The sequence below is a fragment of the Gossypium hirsutum genome, chromosome A09, assembly GCF_007990345.1.
Source record: "Gossypium hirsutum isolate 1008001.06 chromosome A09, Gossypium_hirsutum_v2.1, whole genome shotgun sequence".
In the NCBI taxonomy this organism is placed as follows: Eukaryota; Viridiplantae; Streptophyta; class Magnoliopsida; order Malvales; family Malvaceae; genus Gossypium; species Gossypium hirsutum.
This window is the reverse complement of record NC_053432.1, coordinates 1111523-1132639: the sequence shown is the minus strand read 5'-3', so window position 1 is coordinate 1132639 and position 21117 is coordinate 1111523. Positions and strand designations below refer to the sequence as shown.

Here is a 21117-nt window from a genome sequence, read left to right as displayed (position 1 = left end):
TATTCTTTCTTTAGTTGAAAATTGAGTTGATGATTTTTTATATTTGAAAACACACGTAATTAACATTTTTATTATTTATTTTAATTAATTTTGGACATTAATTTTTCCTAATTTGGCACTTAATCAATCAATTTCTATATAGATATAATTATTGTCTAACGTGTCAGGAAACAAATGAATATACAAATTACATAAAAGATTTGACAAAAGAACTCAAGTTGACACACAAGACAAAAAAATTTAAAATTATTTTATTAATATTATCTTTATTAACACTTTTTTAATTTTAAACTTGCCCTTGTCTTCACCATTCTTTTAGCTTTAGGTTTTATTATAATTATATATATAGGAGTAAGCATTTGACCAAATCGAGTGAAAAAATTTAGAGTTAATTAAGTTAACGAGTCTTATTTTATCATCCTAACTCGATTTAAAATTTTTTTGAATCGAGTGAAATTATTCGAGTTAAATTAAAAAAAATAAACATGTCAAATTAAAATATTGTTACAGTATAACTAATTCCAAGTTAGAGCACATAAAATTGAAACCATATATATTTGAAAACTTTTCAAAGTAAAATAATAATAAAATAATATATTTTAGTATAATAAACTTGAATTGTTAATTAACTTATTTAGTTCGCCAAAATTATTATTTTATTTTTTTAAAATTTTTAACTTTTTTATATATTTTTTAAGAATTTTTTAATTTCTTTTATAATTTTTTAAAAAACATAATTTGTAACGTCCCAAATTTTGAAAATCTATTTGATAAATTTTATTAATAATTAAGTATTTGTTATAGTGGTTAAATGTTTTGTTTATATATTTAAGATCAGGGGTTCAAGTCTTCTTTTTTAAATTTTTACTGTTTATTTTGGTTCAACCCATATCATTGAACTCTTGACTCAAGTTTATTTTTGCGTTAACTTGTGTTAAGAATGAGTCTGATAGTTCAATGGTTAAGCTTCTGTATAATCTTTGGTCTTGTATTCAAGTTTCTGCGTAAGCGCAGGGTGAGTGTGTAAATTTTTAAGATTTGGGTTTACTCGTCAAAGCTTTCGACATAACTCTGTTTTGTTCGAATTTTCGAGCGTTCATTTGGGAATTAACTGTTGAATCAATCATTGGTTGTTCATTGTTAGGTTCCGAAATTATTCTTGTTGCTTTTATGTCAACTCTGCGTCAGGTGCGTAACGAAAACCTCAATTTTTGCGTTCGACGAAAGCCAAAAAACATGGTTGTTGACGCCACACGGCCGTTTGCTAGGCCATGCAATAGGACGTGCAATAGGCCGTGAAACTCACTGTTTTGAGCAACACGGTCATGTGCTAGGCTATGTGTGACATTGAGGTAGGCCACACAGGCGTATGCTAAGCCGTGTGGACAACACGGGCTAGCCATCCAAGCCGTGTGGATCCACACAAGCATGTGGGCCAAAAACTGGGATTTTTCTTTGGGGCCATAAACGTCATTCTAATAAAACGTAGACAATTACCATAGGGTCTGTTCGATATGATTTGGGTTATAAAACCATTAACTGATAATTTGCTTCTATACAAGTTGTTAATTATATATATACATTCGATATGTAAACTGGTGAGTAACTATATTTTGTACTAGATGAGTTTAATTTGAATCTGTAACACTACATGCTTATATCTTATATCTGTTAAATCTGCATCTGTATTGGGGACTGAGATTGAATAAAGCAGGAAGCATGAGCAGTTTAATAGTCTGCCAAGACTGGTGGCTAAGCCACGTATATGTATATAATTCTGACAGCTTATCGCACTTTGTTCTGGTAGCTAGCTTGCGACATTTTGAAGGTGACATACAATCACTATGTGATGTGTAGGGATGGATGGGTACTTGATACTCTTTTTGGTGTGTAGGGATGGGACGGAGATGCTGTGTAGCGAATGGGGTAGGAAATTTATATTTATATCTATAACTGATACATTCTGTTATGCTTCTATATCCAATGCTGAGAACTGTTTGAATAATGAGAAATTGAATATCTGTTCGGTAATTTATGCTTAATAAAAATTATAAGCTACGCACTATGTCTGTAAACTCATTTTGTTTGTTGATTGAATTCCAAGTAACTCACCAACTTAAAAGGTTAGGCGTAGTGGGAGCTCGGTCATTCTTGTTTGGAATATTTTAATGTTTTATTTGAAGTTATGCTATTACGTATGTTTTACTTAGATTGCCTACTGCTTTTAAGGACTGTTTGACTAGGTTGTTTATGTTGTTCTAATGGTTTAAAAACTTTTAAGATTTTATTATTTAAAATGGTTGCCTTCAGAATTAGTTAGTGTAACTCTCCAAATTTGACCATAACTTTCAGGTTAGATTTGCGGTGTTACATAAATTTTAGAATTTTTATAAATATTTTGAACTTTTTAAAATTATTTTAATTTTTTTTTGCAATTTTTGTTGACTGAGAGATCAATTTATTCAATTTTGAAATTAATAGAAATAAAGGGGTATTTACATCAATCTGTTATTTGAATTATTTCAGTTATTCGAATTATAAAATTTAACTCGGTTCGAACTCAAAACTCAAATAACTCGATTAGATTAACTAAAAATTTTTAAAAAAATCGAATCAAATCAGTTTTACTCACCCTAGATAGTTTATAAAATAAGTTAGGCAGGTGACAACCACCTTTATTTTATTTTTAGGGTTTATTTTATTTAATATATACATTAAGGGTGGGTTTGGATAAGCGGTGCATTAACCTGCGATTAGTATAAACAGTGATGGTGATGGGATTAGATACTATAGTGATATTGTAACGTGAGACAAAAAGTAAGCTAAATACACCGCACTATACCACACCGCCCATCCAAACCCACACTAAGATAGAGATAATGAAGAGTGAGGCGCATTTGCGCAAAACCAAAACCATTGTTGTTTTCTTTTTTTCTTTTTTCTTTTCTTTAAATAAAATTTATCCTTTTCATATTTTCTTTGATTGTTATTTAATTTTATAAATTAGTTTCATATAGATTTTGGTCGACAGTCAATTTGCAAAGGAGTCGTGAGATCCAAACTCACACTTAAAAATTTCCATTCCAATATTTGTTGTTTCTCCAATTCAAGAGATAGACACCGTTTTCTCATAAAGTTGTATAGACACCGTTTTCTCATAAAGTTGTACTGACATTAAGTCAAAAAGAGCTCATTGATTCGGTATTGATAGGCACACAATTGGAAGTACGAATTGATTGTCTGTCATATTTGGTCTACTGAAAAACACATTGGCATGTCCAATTAAATAGTTGGTTGGATCTGTCAAGGGAAATAGCAATTGGATCTAAACGACCCGTGTGGTTGAGGCCATTGGTTCAAGTTGGGTCCTTCTAGTATGCAAGGCTATAAGAGAGCTAAATTGTGAATGTGTGTTTCATGGTTGTTCATTCGGTAAAGGTTAGTTGTTGGGTGTTCACGCAATTAATTTACACACGAAAAGGTTGGTGGTTTGAGGTGTCTTCGACCATTATAACTGGCTTATTGATTGAAGGAGAAAATTTGTTATCAATGATTGATTTAAAACTGGGGCAAAAGTTGAGCCTAAAGCTAGAATTCCATCATATCGGTTTATTTAATTAAATTTTGTTTCTGCTTATTTTTGTTGTTATTTCGATTTCATTTATCTTTATTATTTTTTTACTTTTATCAAATTTCATTTCTCTTTTTTTTTAAAATTTTTGCACAAATCGTCATGCATCATGGGCACAATAGCTACTTAGGCGCGAAACCTAGTTGAACCGAACTACAATTTTACATATATCAATCTCTGCGGGATTTATCCTACTCTCTGAACCGCTATTTATTTACTATTTAGGCAAAATAATATTATTTTTTGCGGATTCGACACCTATCAAATTTTGATGCTGTTGTTAGGGATCATGTCTACATGGACGAAAAATAATTCAAAGTAATATTGAAGCTTGTAGTAAACGTATTAAGATAATGAAAATTTTGCTTTAAAGGTTTTTATAGTGTAAGCAAATATATCCTTTGTTAAAAGAAATTTTATATATGCATAAAATACGTCTGTAACATTTTTCAATTACACCGATTGTTGAATCGAGTAAAAATATTTCAATAAAAGTTCTAATAACTCATGGTGACATAAGTTATTTCTCATAAGATAATTTAAAAGTGGAAAGTTGTTAAAAAAATTGTTCAGAAACATATTTTTATAGTATATTTGTCTTAAAAATAAGAGTAAACTACTAAAATAATCACTTTTGTTACCTCACCTTATATTTTTGTCATTTATGTTTGAAATATTATGTTTTAGTCACCTACGTTAATGTGTGGTAACATTTTAGTCACTGAGTCGTTAATTGACATTGATAGTGTAACGGTAAGATGAAGTTGCACATTAAATCATCATTTCAAACAAAAATTTTAGGTTAAATTATACAATTGGTCTCCATATTTTTTCATTTTGAGCAATTTAATTTTTTTTCTTTTATGTTCTTTTAACTTTTATTTTTCCCCTTTATTTTCCATTCTCTTTTGCTTCTCCCTCTATTCACCATTTATTTTAACGTAGTTTTTTTATATTTATCATTTGTTAAAACTAAAGGGGAAGAAGGAAAGGAAAATAAAGAAATAATAAATAATAAAAGTATAGGGACTAGTTTTAACAAATGGAAAACATAGAAAAAACTACTTTAAAAGAGATAAAGAAGGGAGGAAAACAGAAGGAGAAATAGAAAAGAATGAAAAAAAAGGAAAAAAAAAAAGTTAAAAGATCATAAAAGAAAAAAATTAAATTGCTCAAAACAAAAATATATATATATAGGGATCAATTGTATAATTTAATCTAAAATTTTTGTTTGAAATGATGATTTAACGTGCCACGTCAGCTTATTATTGCACCATTAACGACAATTAACGGCTCAGTGACTAAAATATTACTACACGTTAATATAAGTGACTAAAACGTAATATTATAAACGTAAATAATTAAAATGTAATATGAAGTAAATCAAAGTCACCATTTTGATACGTTACTTAAAAATAATTTAGACCACCTTTCAAAATTGATTCTCTCTCAATGAGGTGATGTGATTGTGATCATTATCGATAATCTAAGATCATTACCGCATAGAACTATTTACTTTATTTAACAAATTAGGGGGTAATTGTAAAAATATAGTTTGAATTCTAAAATTTGGAGTGACAAGATAAACCTTAACTATTATTATTCGCTTATAAAGGTGCTAATATCGCATATAATTTCTACATTATTATTAAATACGGTAAAAGTATTATAGAGGTCATTATATTAAGAATCGAATTATATTTTATCTTATATATTAAAAAATGGGTAAATTGATTATTGTACGTTAGGTAAAAGAGTAAATTGGTCCTTCTGTTAAAAATTCCTTTCATTTTTACTATTAAAAACTAATCCATGTACGTCATCATGAGGTACACATGACACACCACATGTAACTATCTGGTTATTTCATCTTAGCCATACCCATTTTTAACAGTAAAAATGGATGAAATTTTTAACAGAGAGGACCAATTTTCTATTTGATCTGATGTACAAGGAAAATATATTCTAACTCTTAATACAAGAAACTTTATAATACTTTTACCTACGTACAGTTATATATAACATTAAAAAATATTGCCCCATGCTAGGTCCTATATAAAATATCAATCCTATTAGTAAAATCTAAAAGATCATTTTTGTCGAAATCAACTTAAACTTTTTAAGTAATTGGTACCTTTCCTAACAAAAGCCCGAGTTCTAAGGTTTAATTTTCGTCTTTGATTTAATTAGGGTATTGTTTTGTATTATAAATTTTCATTTCAGAAACAAATAGCAAAAAATTAGGTAAATATCATAGAAGCTCTTATATTAAGAGTTGAATAACAATTTGCCCATTTACTCAGAAAATAGGTAAATAAGTCCTTATATGTTAGATCAAAGAGCAAATGGGTCCTTTTTATTAAAAATTTCATCAATTTTTACTATTAAAATCTAGGCCCTGTACATCAGAATGAGGAACATGTGATACGCCACAAGTAACTGTCGGGTTATTTTGTCAACCCCGTCAGTTTTTAACAATAGAAATGGATGAATATTTTAACAGAAATGACTAGTTTACTATTCGATCTAACATAAAATAACTAGTTTATCCATCTTTTAAGTAAAGAGGCCAAAATGCAACAATTTGACTCCTAGTATAGGGTTTCCATGATACTTTTACCCAAAAAAAAATTATAATTGGAAGTGAATAAGTAAATAATCTTGTAAAAGTATCATAAAGGACCTTGTACTAGGAGCCGGAATGTATTTTGCCCTATCTACTAAAAAAATGGGCAAATAGTCCCTATACATTAGATCAAAGATCAAATTTGTAACATTCCGAAATAGGGCCTAAACGGAACAGTGGTTGCGAAGCCACAAATCCGAGGTAGAAAAAAAAATATTTTATTATTATTTTGAGATTCATGGTATGATTACATGATTGTGCGAAAATTTCGTGATAAAATTCTATGCATAAAGTGCTTAAGTTGAGGTTAGGGACTAAATCGAATAATTTACAAAACTTGCATTCTAGAAGTTTTTAGTATGAAATTATTTTGGAATATTAATTAGGAGATCTTAAATGGTAATTTGACCAATTTTAAGTTCATGGACAAAATTAGGACATGGAAGGAATTTTTGAAAGTTTAGTAAGGAGGGGTATTTTGGTCATTTGGTTATTAACATTAATAAAAAGGTAAAAAGATGATAAAATTGTATCATCTTCTTCAAGTTACCAGCCGAACCTTACCTCTCTCCATAGCTGGGGTTTCTTCAACTTTCAAGCTTTATAGTAAGTGATTCCAAGCCCTGTTTTTAATGATCTTTACGTTTTTTAAGTCCTGGTAGCCGATAAAGCTTATGCTAGCAATAATTTAAGTTAGGAATCAAATTTGGAAAAATACCCATAGGTGAAATTTGTGTATTTTGATGTTTTATGATGGAATATGAGGCTTTAAATTATGTTAGACAACTTGTACTACTTGGTTTTAAGTGAAAACGAGTAAAAAGGCTTAATCGGTAAAAATACCTAATAGTCATAAGTACATGTTAGTGTGTGAAGCTGATGTTGTCATAGAAGGGAAAAATGATCAGTATGTCATAAAACATAAGAAAATAGGATGAAGTTTAATTTACGAGCCTTGGGGCAAAAGTGCAAATATGTGAAAGTTTAGGGGCAAAAATGTGATTTTTCCAAAGTTTGAGTAAAGGGTTGTTTTGATAAATGTTGATATTAAATAAGCTAAATTTGCTATTATAGATCAAGAAGAGCGAAATTCGGGAGTAGATCGAGGAAAAGAAAAAGTAAAGGACTAAATTGTAAACTTTAGTCACATTTTGTATCGAGGTAAGTTTACAGTAAATAAATGCAATATTCTTTATTTTACATTATTATTGTCAATTTCCAGCATTTATATATTTATGTTATGAAAATATTTAAAGTCGAATTTAAGGTGAAGTGATAGAGGAAAAGTGTTAGAAAGCCCCGGTTGAACCCTAGGAATGTTAGGATATTAGGGTTGACAGGACAGAACAGAAATGAGCCATGTAAGTCCATATTAGAAATATGGCTTTGGAGACAGGATTGAGCCATGTAAGTCCATATTATATATGGCATTGGAGACAGGAATAATTCATGTAAGTCCATGTCAAAGACATGGCATTGGCAGGGTATTGATAGACAGGAATGACCCTAGTATCCTTAGTATTCCGAGTGGTTCAACGGGTCAGAATACGAGTTAAATTACAGTGAATTAACAGCAAAGGAAAAATAGATTATATTTATGAAAAAGGAAAGGCCAGGTAAGAAAGAAGGTAAGGGAATAAAGAAGAAGATAGAAATTGAGAAGTAAAGAAATTTATGATGTTAGATGATATTATGCATAATTATCCATTATGTTGAATGTTGTGATTTATTTGCTTGTAAGCTTACTAAGCCTAGTGCTTAATCTCTTTATTTTCTTCTTCTTATAGTCCTTATCTAGCCACTCGGGGATTGAAGGAAACGTCGGAGGCCGATCACACTATCAAAGAAATAACTCGGTATAATTAGACGTTTTTTTTGTGTATGGCATGTATAGAAACTTAGCTACTTTTGGTATAATATGAACAATGAATGATGTGTAAATACTTGCTAGTGATTAGCTAATAAAAATGACAGATGATATGCATGTTTATTAATATGTATGATTGAATGGTGATTATCACATGAAAATTATGAAAAATGTGAAAGTAACCTAAAAACAGATTCAAGTAACAGAAATGACGTAACTTTGAAAAATCACTAAAAATTATAGAAACATAGTTTGAAGATGAATAATATATTAAATTAAATCTTATTATGTGTATTTTCTTATGGAATAAGAAAAACAGGCAAAGGTATTATATTATATGATATATCTGAGTTTTAGTGAAACAGGGTCAGAGCGATTTCTGGATCCCCTGTTTCAACTTTGGAAATTCACCATAAATTGTACAAAACTAATTAGAAGGTTTACTTTATATGGTTATAATCCTTGTTGAGTCTAGTTTTAAGAGAAACAAACGGCTTAGTGATATGAATTTTGTACAGGAAGAAACATGGTTCGTAGCAAGAAGAGGTTAGTGCAGTCGAGTTTTGAAACAAGGGAAACTTTAACTAATAAACTGTACTAATTGGCCAAGTCAAAAATCTATGAAAAAAATTAGTAGATAGATATATGAGTCTAGTTTCAGGAAAAATTTACGGATCTTAATTTTGAGTTTTGGAACTCAAGATATGAATTTTTAGGCGATTACGACGCAGAATGGCAGCACATTCCGAAAAGCTTAAATAAACAATTTAAAACTATTTAAGTGATAGATTAAGTTTAGTAATGCCTCGTGCTCGATTCTGGCAACAGTCTCGGGTAAGGAGTGTTACAAAATTGGTCATTGTTGTTTAAAATTTCCATCCATTTTTGCTATTAAAAACCGATTATTGTTCGTTAGCATGAGGTACACGTAGCATACTAAATGTCACTATCAATTTTTAAGGGATAAATCCCAAAACTATACATGAACTATGGTTTAATGTGCAATTGTATACATGAGCTTTGATTTTGTGCAATTTTGTACATGAAATTTTGATTTGTTCCAATTCTTGTAAATTATTAACACAATTTTTTATATAACATCATTTTATGTTTATATATTGCATGCATAAATAATTATATTTATCCAATATAAAAATAAATTGATGTATTTTTTATTTAAATGTGTATGATTAAATCAAAATTAAATCTTCTACTATACAATTGAATCACAATTAGAATTTCACGTGTATAATTGCATTAAATTAAAGTTCATGTATACAATTGCACATTAAATTAAAGTTCATGTATAATTTTGAGATTTATCCCTATTTTTAATAAATAAATAAGACAATTTGCTCTTTTACCTATTGTACAAGGACTAATTTATCATTTTTAGGTAGAAAGTGCAAAGTACAGGGACCTTTATAGTAATTTTTACCTTAATAATCCTATACAAAATAATATGGCCCGAATCTTAAATTAAATATTTCACTTTTTCCGTTGAAATAATTAGATAAACTTTGACTAAAAAAGATAAAAAGGAGCTGTAATTTTAGTGTGAGTTGGACTCTTTTTCATATATATTATCATCTTCCTTTCAATAGCACTGAATTCTTTTGAAGAAATCGAGTTCTGTAAAAATGTCGAATAATTTCGGATTGGGTACAATGGAAAATATTAACAACTATGAGGAAGATGATGAAGAGCTGTTGAACTCATTTCCGGCGGGTTATCGGTTCAAGCCACGCGACGACGAACTCGTCCTTTTTTACTTGAAGCCCAAGCTACTGAATTTACGATTACCTCCCAATAGAATCAGGGATGTCGAATTGTACCAGTACAATCCACAGCAGCTTATAGGTATGATTTAATAATCCCTTTTTCTACTTTCATTTAAGTATATTGAAGATGCTTAATGTAGTATGTTAATCAGTTCTATTGAATTTTGCTTCTTCTTTTTTTCTGCGTTATAAACCCTAATGAATATAAACACCATGTTAATTACTTCGAACTTTTAGGCTTCGATTAGTTTTATTTTGATTAATTTTCTTTCTTTTTTACAATTCCATTTTTTAATTGATATATCAATTGTAATTTCGATTTATTTTTGTTCATGAGATTCAAAATTATTGTTAAATGTTATTTTGTTTTTTTTTTCTTTAAATATGGAAAAAGATTATTTTTGTGTGGAAACACAGTAAATTATTGTTAATTTTACACACTCCATGATAGAATTACAAGAACTCATGAAACAGGATTTAAAATTTAGATACCAAATTATTAGGGCAAAAGCATCATTGTTAATTTACAAGCTTCAAGATTTTTAATTTCTTAGTTTAAGAGAGATTTAGTTAGCTAAATTAATTTTTTCTCCAAATTTTTCTTGATTTTAACTTAAAAATATCTCCATGAAGTGAGAGATCTTGATTTTTTTGGCTAAAAGAAAATTACATCATAACCTAGAAAATAACTAAAGTAAACGATTTAGAATTCCCATCTAAAATATGTTTAGTGTTACTTGTATTATAAGATTTTGATTTTGTATACTTTAATTTGTACTAACAAATACCAATAATTATAATTATTTTTGTCACATACTCATGATAAATAATGTAATTAACTTATGCTCTACTAATATTTTTGTATTAGATTGAAATTTGTAATTACTTTGAACTTTTATATTCATATTTCAAACTAAGTGGTTGAAATGTATGTGGTAATAGTGAGATTTGTAGCTGAATGTGTATTTAATGCATGTGTGTATTTCCTATTGACATGGGCAGATTAAAAAAATATAGTGTTTCTTCAATTGTTTTCCTATTTTAGTTCATATATATATATAGCTAAGAAAGGGTACATGGTCCCAAAATGGTAGATTTGTTATTTAGCCCTTTAACTTTTCATGAAATTATATGTTGTATAATAGTAAAATTATAATAATTTATGATTCATATCTGACTTCAAAAACAAATTTCTGGCTTTGTCCTTGTTTAATGTAAGTTGTAATATTGATTGATATAGAAAAGTATGAATCATATGGAGAAGAAGAATGGTATTTTTTTACACCAAGAGATAAAAAATACCGAAACGGATTGAGACCGAACCGAGCAGCGGGTGATGGATACTGGAAAGCCACCGGAGCTGATAAGATCCTTAAATCTGAAAGCCATGAAATTGGATATAGAAAGGCTTTGGTTTTCTACAAAGGAAAGCCCCCTAAAGGTGAAAAAACAGATTGGATGATGCATGAATTTAGACTCAAAGATCCTCCCGCTAAGCTTTCTCAAGATGAAATGCGGGTATCCGTTTTAACTCAAAACTTTTAATTATGATTAGATATTGTACCTTTAGAAATATTATGCTTGGGATGTCTATGCTCGAATATGCTTTGGATTTTGTCTCCCGTACTCTAAAAAGAGGTTTACGGAATTTAGGAAACACCTAAGCATCAACATTTGGCTTTATTGAGGTTTGAACCCAACAATGCCATATAAGAGCATAGGTTGGAACCCTACCAAGGCCAAAAATGCTAAAAACATTTCTTGTTGGATCAGGCATTGGCACCAAACTCCTTGAATACTGTTGAGCTCTCCCCGAAGTAAAGATACAACTCCGAGCATAGACACTCCAAACACAATACATTCACCATTTAAAGTTCAAGACTGACTCAGATAATGTCTTCCACTCAACAGATATTATTATGGTTTTTTTATACCTCAAACTAATCACTCGAATTTGTTTTTGTTTGCAGTTAGATGATTGGATATTATGCAAAATTTATAAAAAGAGTGATAAATCATCGAAAAATTCAGCTTTAATATCAGATAATTCACATGGAGTCGTGAGTTTTGAGTATGGAAGTGATGAATTTGGAGAAATGGATGATAATCTTTATTGTGAATATCTGATGTTTGACCATAATCCTTCCTTGTTGCTGGACGATAATTTTTGTGATTATTATGATCCGAGCTTAATGCCAATGGCGATGGTGGAACAAGGTAGAATGGACAGTCCTGATAAAAAAACCACATCATGACGACAAACATTTCAATTGAATATTTATTTTTGTTTCATTATCAATGTTTGCTTATAAACATTTAGGTTTGAATCGTTTAGATGGATAGCGTATGCATATAATGTGTTTCCCCATAAATTATAGAACTGGACAATTGTCCTTTACACACCCCAACTGATTGACTCCATCTATGAATAGGATTTATTTTTAGGTTGAATACCTCAACTCCATGAATACGGAGGCAACTCCCCAACTGTACGACTTGGACCAAAAAGGTCTTAAAAAGAGAATATTCTTTGATCATTTAAGTGTGTTTGCTTTGTATATTTCTACTTGGTTATTTGTTGTTTAGCTTGATACAGGACGAAAATTGATCCCACTGTTTATTAATCCTTTACTTGGTTACTTCAATTAATTTCCTTCATTTTGACTTGGAAATGTCCCCTTCCTAAATGCACGCCATAACGTGGAAAATCGCTCAAGGAAACAAACCACGTGTTTTTTTTTTCTTTCACTCTTTCTCCCAACACCCTATTCCACCCCAACCCAAATAGGCTTAACTTTTTTTATCAAATCTAACTTAGATTATAAATACTAAACCCGATTCAGTTTGAATTATAGATGTTAAAGTCGAATATCTAGTCCAACCTATATTAAATTTTTTATTTTATTTTTATATAAAAAATAAAAAAATACAATACTTAAAAAACACTAAAAACATTAAAATAAATATTTCTTAATAAATTGAAAATATTTTTTTATCAGCAAATACTCTAAAATAATAGCAAAATTAATAATAAAATAATATTTATATAATATTCAAATAATAACAATAAAATACTAACAACATAATAGTGAAATTGTAACAAAACAATAATTTTTTTTTATAAATTTGGGTTAGATCCAGGCCAAAAAACACTTACTTAAGGCCTTCTTGTTTCTTATTTTTTTACCCAGACTCTCTCACTTTTTAGGGGGTCCAACCCATGAATAGTTCTATCTTATTCTATTTCTAATCAATTTCTAATACTTATCTCCAATTATATTATCATACATTTATTTAAAGTTATTGTATGTTAACTGAATTATACTATTAAAAGTATTCAATAATATATTTATAAAAATAACTTTTGCATGTATATATTTTATACAAAAAAAATTGCAAATATATATATGCCCACCAATATACCTAGTATTTGCTCTCACAATGGGAAAGTATGCACCAATAGTTATAATTATTTCCATCTATTATTTATCTTTATCACATACACATGATAAATAGTGTAAATTAATAACTTTTACCCTATCAATATTTTCAGTATTACATAGAAATTTGTAATTACTTCAAACTTTTATATTCATGTTTCATAGGAAAAAGAAGATCTCTTTTGAGTGGATATGTCATTAAAGGCTTTGTCGAAATAGTCAATGGTGGCAACTAGATTTTCGCTAAAAAATAAGGGAGATGTCACATGGCCTGAAAAAAGAGACAACTTTAAGGCACATGAGGGTTTGATTGGTCAAGCAAAAATTTAGGGCTTTTTTCGAGATGTAGGTATTCATGACTGGGCAGGTGCAATTCTGGGGATAAATATGGATGGGACGGTGGCAGGAGATAAGTCGTTTGGAGAGCTTAGGGTTGTTACTGCTCTGATAACTGTGGAAGATTTTCTCATAGAGATTGGAGAAGGGAAAAAACGATTGCGTACTTCGCGATTTTCTTCGGTTTCTATGCTACCAGATTCAACAATAACCTTGACTGAGCATGATACTGTTCAAGCTTTTGATTCATCGACTGGCCCTTTCTTGCAGGGCAACTAGTCACCATGAAAATCCTTAGTTGGAATGTCCAGGGTTCGGGGAATCCTAAGCAATTCAACACCTTCGGCACATATTGAAGAAGACAAAACCCCATTGTAGTTTTTCTGATGCAAGCAAAACTACAAAATTCACAGATGGAGAAAGTTTGACGAAGTTGGGGATATGTCCACGGTTTGAAAGTTAGCAGTATTGGTATTAGAAGAGGAATTTCACTTTGTTGGAGAGAATGATGTCTTGTTACTCTGCGTTCCTTTTCAGGAAATCAAATTGATGCTTTGATTGAATATGATCCTGATGGTCACTCCTAGAGATTCATGAGGTTCTATGGTCAGCCAAAAAAATTTAACTGATCGCTGTCTTGGGAGTTGCTACTAAGTCTTTGGGATGGGGATCATACTCATTGGTTTGTGATGGGAGATTTTAATGAGATTCCCCTTTCCCAGGAAAAATAGGAAGGCCGATTGAGGAATGAACGCTATGTGGAGGCTTTCCGCGCTGTTCTTTAAGATTATGATCTTTCAGATTTGGGTTTCGAAGGAAGGTGATGTTAGATCTAGTGCCCTAAGTGTAGTATTTTCGTCAATATACACTTGTAATTTTTTCAAACTAATTGATTAATAAAACAAATTCTTTGATTACATTTACATTAATGTACTTTGTATAATTGTCCTCACATAGTTTTTGCACACAAAACAAAATAGAAGCAAATCTTGCTCATTGGTTGTCTAATGTTTAGCTAATACTAAATGTAACACCCCATACCCGGCCTAGACGTTATGGCCGAATCTGGCAATGTCACATGGAATGGGTTTTGAAATCAAGCTTATCGAGTTAAAACCGTTTTTGTTTATTAACTTCTATTTATCTCTCGTCAATTTCAAAATTATTTTCTCGTTAATTTGATTTGTTTAAAAACATATTTTGTAGCAGAAGCTTTTAAAACAGTGATATTTAAAGGAAACCGTTCGCGTTTAGGAAAACCGTTGTTTTTAATTAAACCGAGTTTTTATTGAGTTTTGCAGTTTAAAAGTCCATGAACACAGTTAAAATTCAAAATAAAGACAAACAGTCCAAAAGTCCAAAATTAAAACAAAAATACCCAAAAAAACCGTAAATGAAATTAAAGTAGTTCAATAGACATGTGGTCACCATTGAGTCCTCCGCCACACCGGTCTGTCTAAGTTTGGGGATTACCTATACAGATAAGATAGAAAGGGGTGAGTTTACCTAAACTCGATGTGTAATCCCCACAGAAGACATGCATACAGTCAAAAAAGAGTTATCAGTCAAATGCAGTCTGGGGCCTAAATCCATTACAGATTCAGATATAGATATAAATTAGGACCTTAGCCCGTCTCAGATACAAAATGCATACAGTAACAGAAATCAGTATCGTACCTACCAGCCTCTATACACCATCTTCGACCATCCCTACACATCATATGGGGTTTAAAACACCTACCCAGCCCTACACACCAAGTCATACCGAATGCGGCACATATCAGTAATATTGCAGCTGAGCTGCCAGATAATAATCATGAAAGCCTTTCAGAATACTTCTTCCAATAATCAATCATCCCACTCTAATCACATTAACAGGCATGCATATAGATTTAAATAATAAATCATGCTTTTACAAACGGATAACAGATAACAAATATAGGCATGCTCAAAACAATACAACAGTCTAACAGAACACAAAGGTTTAGGTTTTAGTAAGCCTTTACCGACCTTACGGTAGGTCCACAGTAAATTAGGACGACCCATGCGACCCTACGAAAAATCACAGTATAATCAGCCCACATGTCCGTGTGGCCTACCCATGTGGGCCCACACGTCGGTGTGGCATATGGCCACACCCCGGACATCACACGGCTGTGTCCTACGTACGGCCTAGCTTTTTTCATTCACACGGCTGTGTTGTCACACACAGCCTACCACACAGGTAACCACACGTCTGCATGGTGATGATAGTGGTTTTTTTCGGCTTTTACCGACAGCGCGATTTCTGCACACCTGATACGATTTCATAGCAAACGTAATCCTGAGCACTTCAAAACCTAACAATTGATAATCCAAAGCCCAAATTCATATTTAACATGCAATTAAACCGTAACTACGAAACCAAATGAGATATATCGACTACTCATCACTTACCTCTCAATTCCGGGCAATCCCTATCTACGAATCCGTAAGAGGAAGGTCACGACTTCCACAATTCGCTACTGCCAAATTAAAAATTTGACATTAACGTAGAGTTAAAAACTTCTCAAACGAACAAAAAAAAAACTTTCCCCCTTCAAAGAAGGCACAACCCTCTTACTTACAAACTTACCAACCGAACGCAGCCAACGTTGGACTGAAAGAAGACAAATTAGAGGAAGAAATAAAAAAAAGGATGTGAAAGAGTCAAAATTTAGAAAAAGGGGATGGGAGGAAAGATACGTCAAAAATTAGGGAAAGCAAACCGAATTCTTTTAAAAAAATAAAACTAATGATACACTAAATCCCTTAACTATCTCTACAATCCCTAAATTTACTCCCCCTAATCCCACTAACCTACAATTACTCCAGAATCCCCACTCAGCCTAAATTCTTGTCCATTACCGTACAAAAATAACACTTATGCTCAAGCAGGGATTCGAACTCTAGACCTCCAACACATATCTTAACTTCTAGACCAACAGGCCCATTCTATTAAATACCTACAAACAATTAAACTTAAACCCTTTGAGAAAGGTTAAAGCTATACTCAGAAAAAAGACAAAAATTCACCCAATATAAGGCTTGAACTTGGAACCTCCTACACACACCCAAAACACTTAACCATTAAAGTAGACAGATATTTGTGTCAAAATTATCCAGAAACAGAAATAAGAAATTTTGGAGTGTTACAACTCTACCCCTTTAAAAGAAATTTCGACCTCGAAATTTACCTGATCAAAACAGATGAGGATACTGCTGACGCATCTAGTTTTCAGGCTCCCACGTAGCCACCTCAGTGATATGATTCTATCACAGCACCTTCACTAGAGGAATGGACTTTTTCCAAAGAACCTTAACATCTCGATCTAGGATCTGAACCTGCTCTTTCTCAAAAGTTAAGTCCAGTCTAACCTCGATCTTCTCAACAGAGATAATGTGAGATGGATCAGATCGATATCGCCTCAAAATCGAGACGTGGAACACATCATGAATATGGTCCAGTTCAGAGGGTAACTCCAACTAATAGGTAACTGGTCCCACACGTTTCAAAATTCGATACGACCCAATAAACTTAGGGCTTAGCTTGCCCTTCTGACCGAATCTCAGAACTTTCTTCCACGGAGAAACCTTAAGAAACATAAAGTACTCCACAGAGTACTCAATCTCACGCCTTTTTAAATTTGTAGAAAACTTTTTTCTATCAGAAGCTACCTTCAAACGATCCTGAATCAGTCATACCTTATCCTCAATCTCAAAAACCAACTCAGGACCCAAAACTCGACGTTCACCTAACTCTGTCCAACACAAAGGAGTACGACACTTACAACCATACAGTCTTGTAAAGTGCCATCTGAATACTTGACTGGAAACTGTTATTGTAGGCAAACTCGGCTAATGGCAGATAATCCTCATGTAACTTCTCAACTTCTCAACATCAGTCTGAGGATGGAACGCAGTATTGAAGTCCAATCTCAAACCTAAAACCTCATGTAACTTTTTTCAAAATTGAGCCGTGAAGCAAGGATCCCTATCAGAAATGATTAAGATCGGTACCCCATGCAGTTTCACTATCTCAAAAATGTAGAGCTTCGCCAACCTCTGCAGAGAATAATTACTTTGAACCAGAATGAAGTGAGCAGATTTGGTCAATCGATCCACGATGACCCAAACAGAATCCTTCTTAGCAGGTGTCAAGGGCAACCCACTAACGAAGTCTATAGTCACTCATTCCCATTTCCATAAAGGAATCTTGACTGGCTGCAATAAACCTGAAGGTAACTAGTGCTCAGCTTTAACTTGCTGGCACGTCAGACATCGAGCCACAAAGTCAGTAACCTTATGGTTCAAACCTGGCCACCAGTATAACTCACAAAGGTCACGATACATCTTATTACCGTCGAGATGCATAGCATAAGGGCAACTGTGTGCCTGCCTTAGGATCGACTGCCTCAGATCCACATCGTTCGATACATAAATCCGACCACAGAAACAAAGTATCCTATCATTATTTAGTCCAAAATCTGAAGTGTTGTCACTCTCAACCTGACAAAACCGTAAACTCAAAGACTTATCCCCCAACTGCTTATCTCAAAGTTGCTCAATCCAAGCCAGCTTAACTTGCAACTCGACCAACAGACTCCCATACTCAAATAGACTAAGGCGTGCAAACATCACCATCAAATCAGACATCACCCTACGACTTAGAGCGTCGGCCACCACATTGGCCTTACTAGGATGATACTCAATCATACTGTCATAATCCTTGAGCAACTCAATCTATCAAAGCTATCTAAGATTCAACTCCTTCTGAGTGAGGAGGTACTTGAGGCTTTTGTGATTAGTGTAGATAATACACCTATCACCGTACAGATAGTGCCTCTAGTTTTTAAATCAAAAACTACGGCAGCCAATTCCAAATTATGCATCGGATAGATTGCCTCATGCGTCTTGAGTTGACGAGACGCATATGCCACAACCTTACTATCCTGCATCAGAACACAACCCAAACCCATATTCGACACGTCACTATAAATCACAAACTCCTTTTTAGGTTCAGACTGTATCAGAACAGGAGCCTCAATCAGAATAGTCTTGAGCTTCTAGAAGCTCTCCAGCTGTACATCAGTCTAGACAAACAGAACACCCTTACGTAGCAGCTTAGTTAATGGCACTGTAATCAATGAGAAACCTTCCACAAACCACCGATAATAACCCACCAAATATAGAAAACTGCGAATCTCAGACACATTTTTAGGTTGTTTTCAATCCAGTACAGTCTTAACCTTCCTAGGATCAACTCAAATCCCCTCAACAGAAACCACATACCCCCAAAAAGTTACTTCACGTAACCAAAATTCACACTTTCTTAGCTTAGCTTGAAGCTGTTTCTCATGCAGAATTTGAAGCACTACTCTAAGATGCTCATCATGCTCGTCCTCAGTCTCAAAGTATACTAAAATGTCTTCGATGAAAACTACAATGAGCTGATCCAAATAGGGCTGAAACACTCGATTCATCATATTCATGAATGCAGTCGGTGCATTCGACAATCCAAAAGGCATAACTAGAAACTTATAATGCCTATACTGAGTCTTAAATGTAGTCTTATGTACATCAACCTCTTTGACCCTCAACTGATGATACCCAGAATGGTGATCGATCTTAGAGAACACAGAAGCCCTTTGAAACTATTCAAATAAGTCGTTGATCTTCGGAAGTGGATACTTATTCTTAATAGTCAGCTTGATCAACTGTCGATAATCTATGCATATCTTCATGGTCTCGTGCTTCTTTTTAACAAACAATACCGGTACTCCCCACGGAGACACATTGGGACGAATAAAGCCACGGTTGAACAACTCCTGTAATTGAACCTTAAGCTCCATAAGCTCATTCGGTGTCATTCGATAAGGGGCGATAGACATCAGAGCTGTACCTAGAAGAAGCTCGATCCCAAATTCAACCTCTCGGTTCGGAGGCAATCCCTGTAGCTCTTCAGGAAAAATATTCAAAAAATCTCTCACAATTCTGATATCCCCAACTGAAGAGTTCTCAGAAGCAGTAGTACTGACGTAAGCCAAATACGCCTCGTACCCCTTTTTGGACTAGTTTTTCAACTATCAGTGCTGAAATCACATTCGTCAAATAATTCCAACGGTCTCCGATAATAACCACATCTTCATCTTTCTCGATTCTCAGAACGGCCCTCTTAGTCACACAATTCAAACTAACCCGGTGCTTGACCAACCAGTCTATTCCCAGAATTGAGTTGAACTCTCCAAACGGAAGTTCCATCAGGTCCGCCAGAAAAATAGTTCATTGCACCCCTAAGGGTATATCCCTATAGAGTTTACTAACCCGAATAGATTGCCCCAACAGACTCAGTACTGTGACCTCACTCGTAGTGCTCTCAATCGATAACCTCAGATTTTCAGAAACAGAATAGGCTAAGTAGGAATGAGTAGATCCTATGTCTATCAGAGCAAGATATGGTATATCAAAAATAAAGAACATACCGATGATGACGTCAAGAGCATCTTTGTCCTCTCGGTGATGAGCAGTGTAAACCAAAGCAGGCTGACTCGTCTCGGTCTGACCAGCACCTCTATCGGGTGCTTTCTACCCTCGGCCCATACCATTAACGCCCCTAGCCTGTCACGGCCCCTAGGTGGCTGCTAAACTACTCTCTGCGGCTGTGCAGGACCCGATGCTAGAGCTTGCACCTAATCAGCCCTCAATGGATATTCCCGAATGCGGTGCTCAAAAGACCCACACCTCAAACAAGCTCCGATCCTCCTCCAACACTCGCTCGGATGGCTCCTACCACAATCTTCATAATGTAGTATCCCAGTAGAAGCAACAAGAGGAACAGGGCTTCCACTCTAACTAGCCCATCATATTTAGCCTGTTTCTTAGGCCTTTGCACAGAACTTGAAGGGTCTGAATCTCATTTGTTCTTACCTCTCTCCATGTCTCTATTCTGGCGCTCAGCGCGCTTAGCCTCCTCAACATTCTTCGCTTTTTCTACCAGGACAGAAAACCCGCGCTCCCTCTGCGGACCTATCAGTACCTTCAAATTATCCATTAAGCCATCATCAAATCAAACACACCTCTCATACTCACCTGCCACCATGCCTCGAGCATAGTGGCTCAACCTCAGAAATTCGACCTCATACTTGACCACAGATCGATTATTTTGCATGAGGTTCAAAAACTCACGTTTGATAAAATCAACATAGTTGGCTCCCATATATTTACTTTAAAACGTAGTCTTAAGGAACTCCCAAGTCAGATGGTCAAGCTGATTGTCTTCCTTAACAATCAACCACCATTGGTAAGCCTCATCACAAAGCAATGAGACTGCACCCTTCAATTTCTGTTCAGAGGTACAATCCAAATCGTCCATAATCCTCACTGTGGCCTCCAACCAGTACTCAGCCATATTAGGGGCG

The 21117-nt window shown here is 33.4% G+C and overlaps 1 protein-coding gene across 1 annotated transcript; it reads left to right on the top strand.

The window, feature by feature from the left end:
• Positions 1-9726: 9726 nt before the first annotated feature.
• Positions 9727-12476, top strand: LOC107889836 (NAC domain-containing protein 1). Its single transcript, XM_016814387.2, has 3 exons — positions 9727-9984; positions 11146-11423; positions 11876-12476. Exons 1-3 carry the CDS (start codon positions 9765-9767, stop codon positions 12158-12160), a joined length of 783 nt encoding a protein of 260 aa, XP_016669876.2. The 5' UTR covers positions 9727-9764; the 3' UTR covers positions 12161-12476.
• Positions 12477-21117: the final 8641 nt, after the last annotated feature.

Coding starts and splice junctions, on each gene's coding strand:
- LOC107889836 (XM_016814387.2), top strand. CDS start 9,765: ATGTCGAATAATTTCGGATTGGGTACAATGGAAAATATTAACAACTAT. Junction 9,985..11,145: donor CAATCCACAGCAGCTTATAG/GTATGATTTAAT, acceptor TGATTGATATAG/AAAAGTATGAATCATATGGA. Junction 11,424..11,875: donor TTTCTCAAGATGAAATGCGG/GTATCCGTTTTA, acceptor TTTTGTTTGCAG/TTAGATGATTGGATATTATG.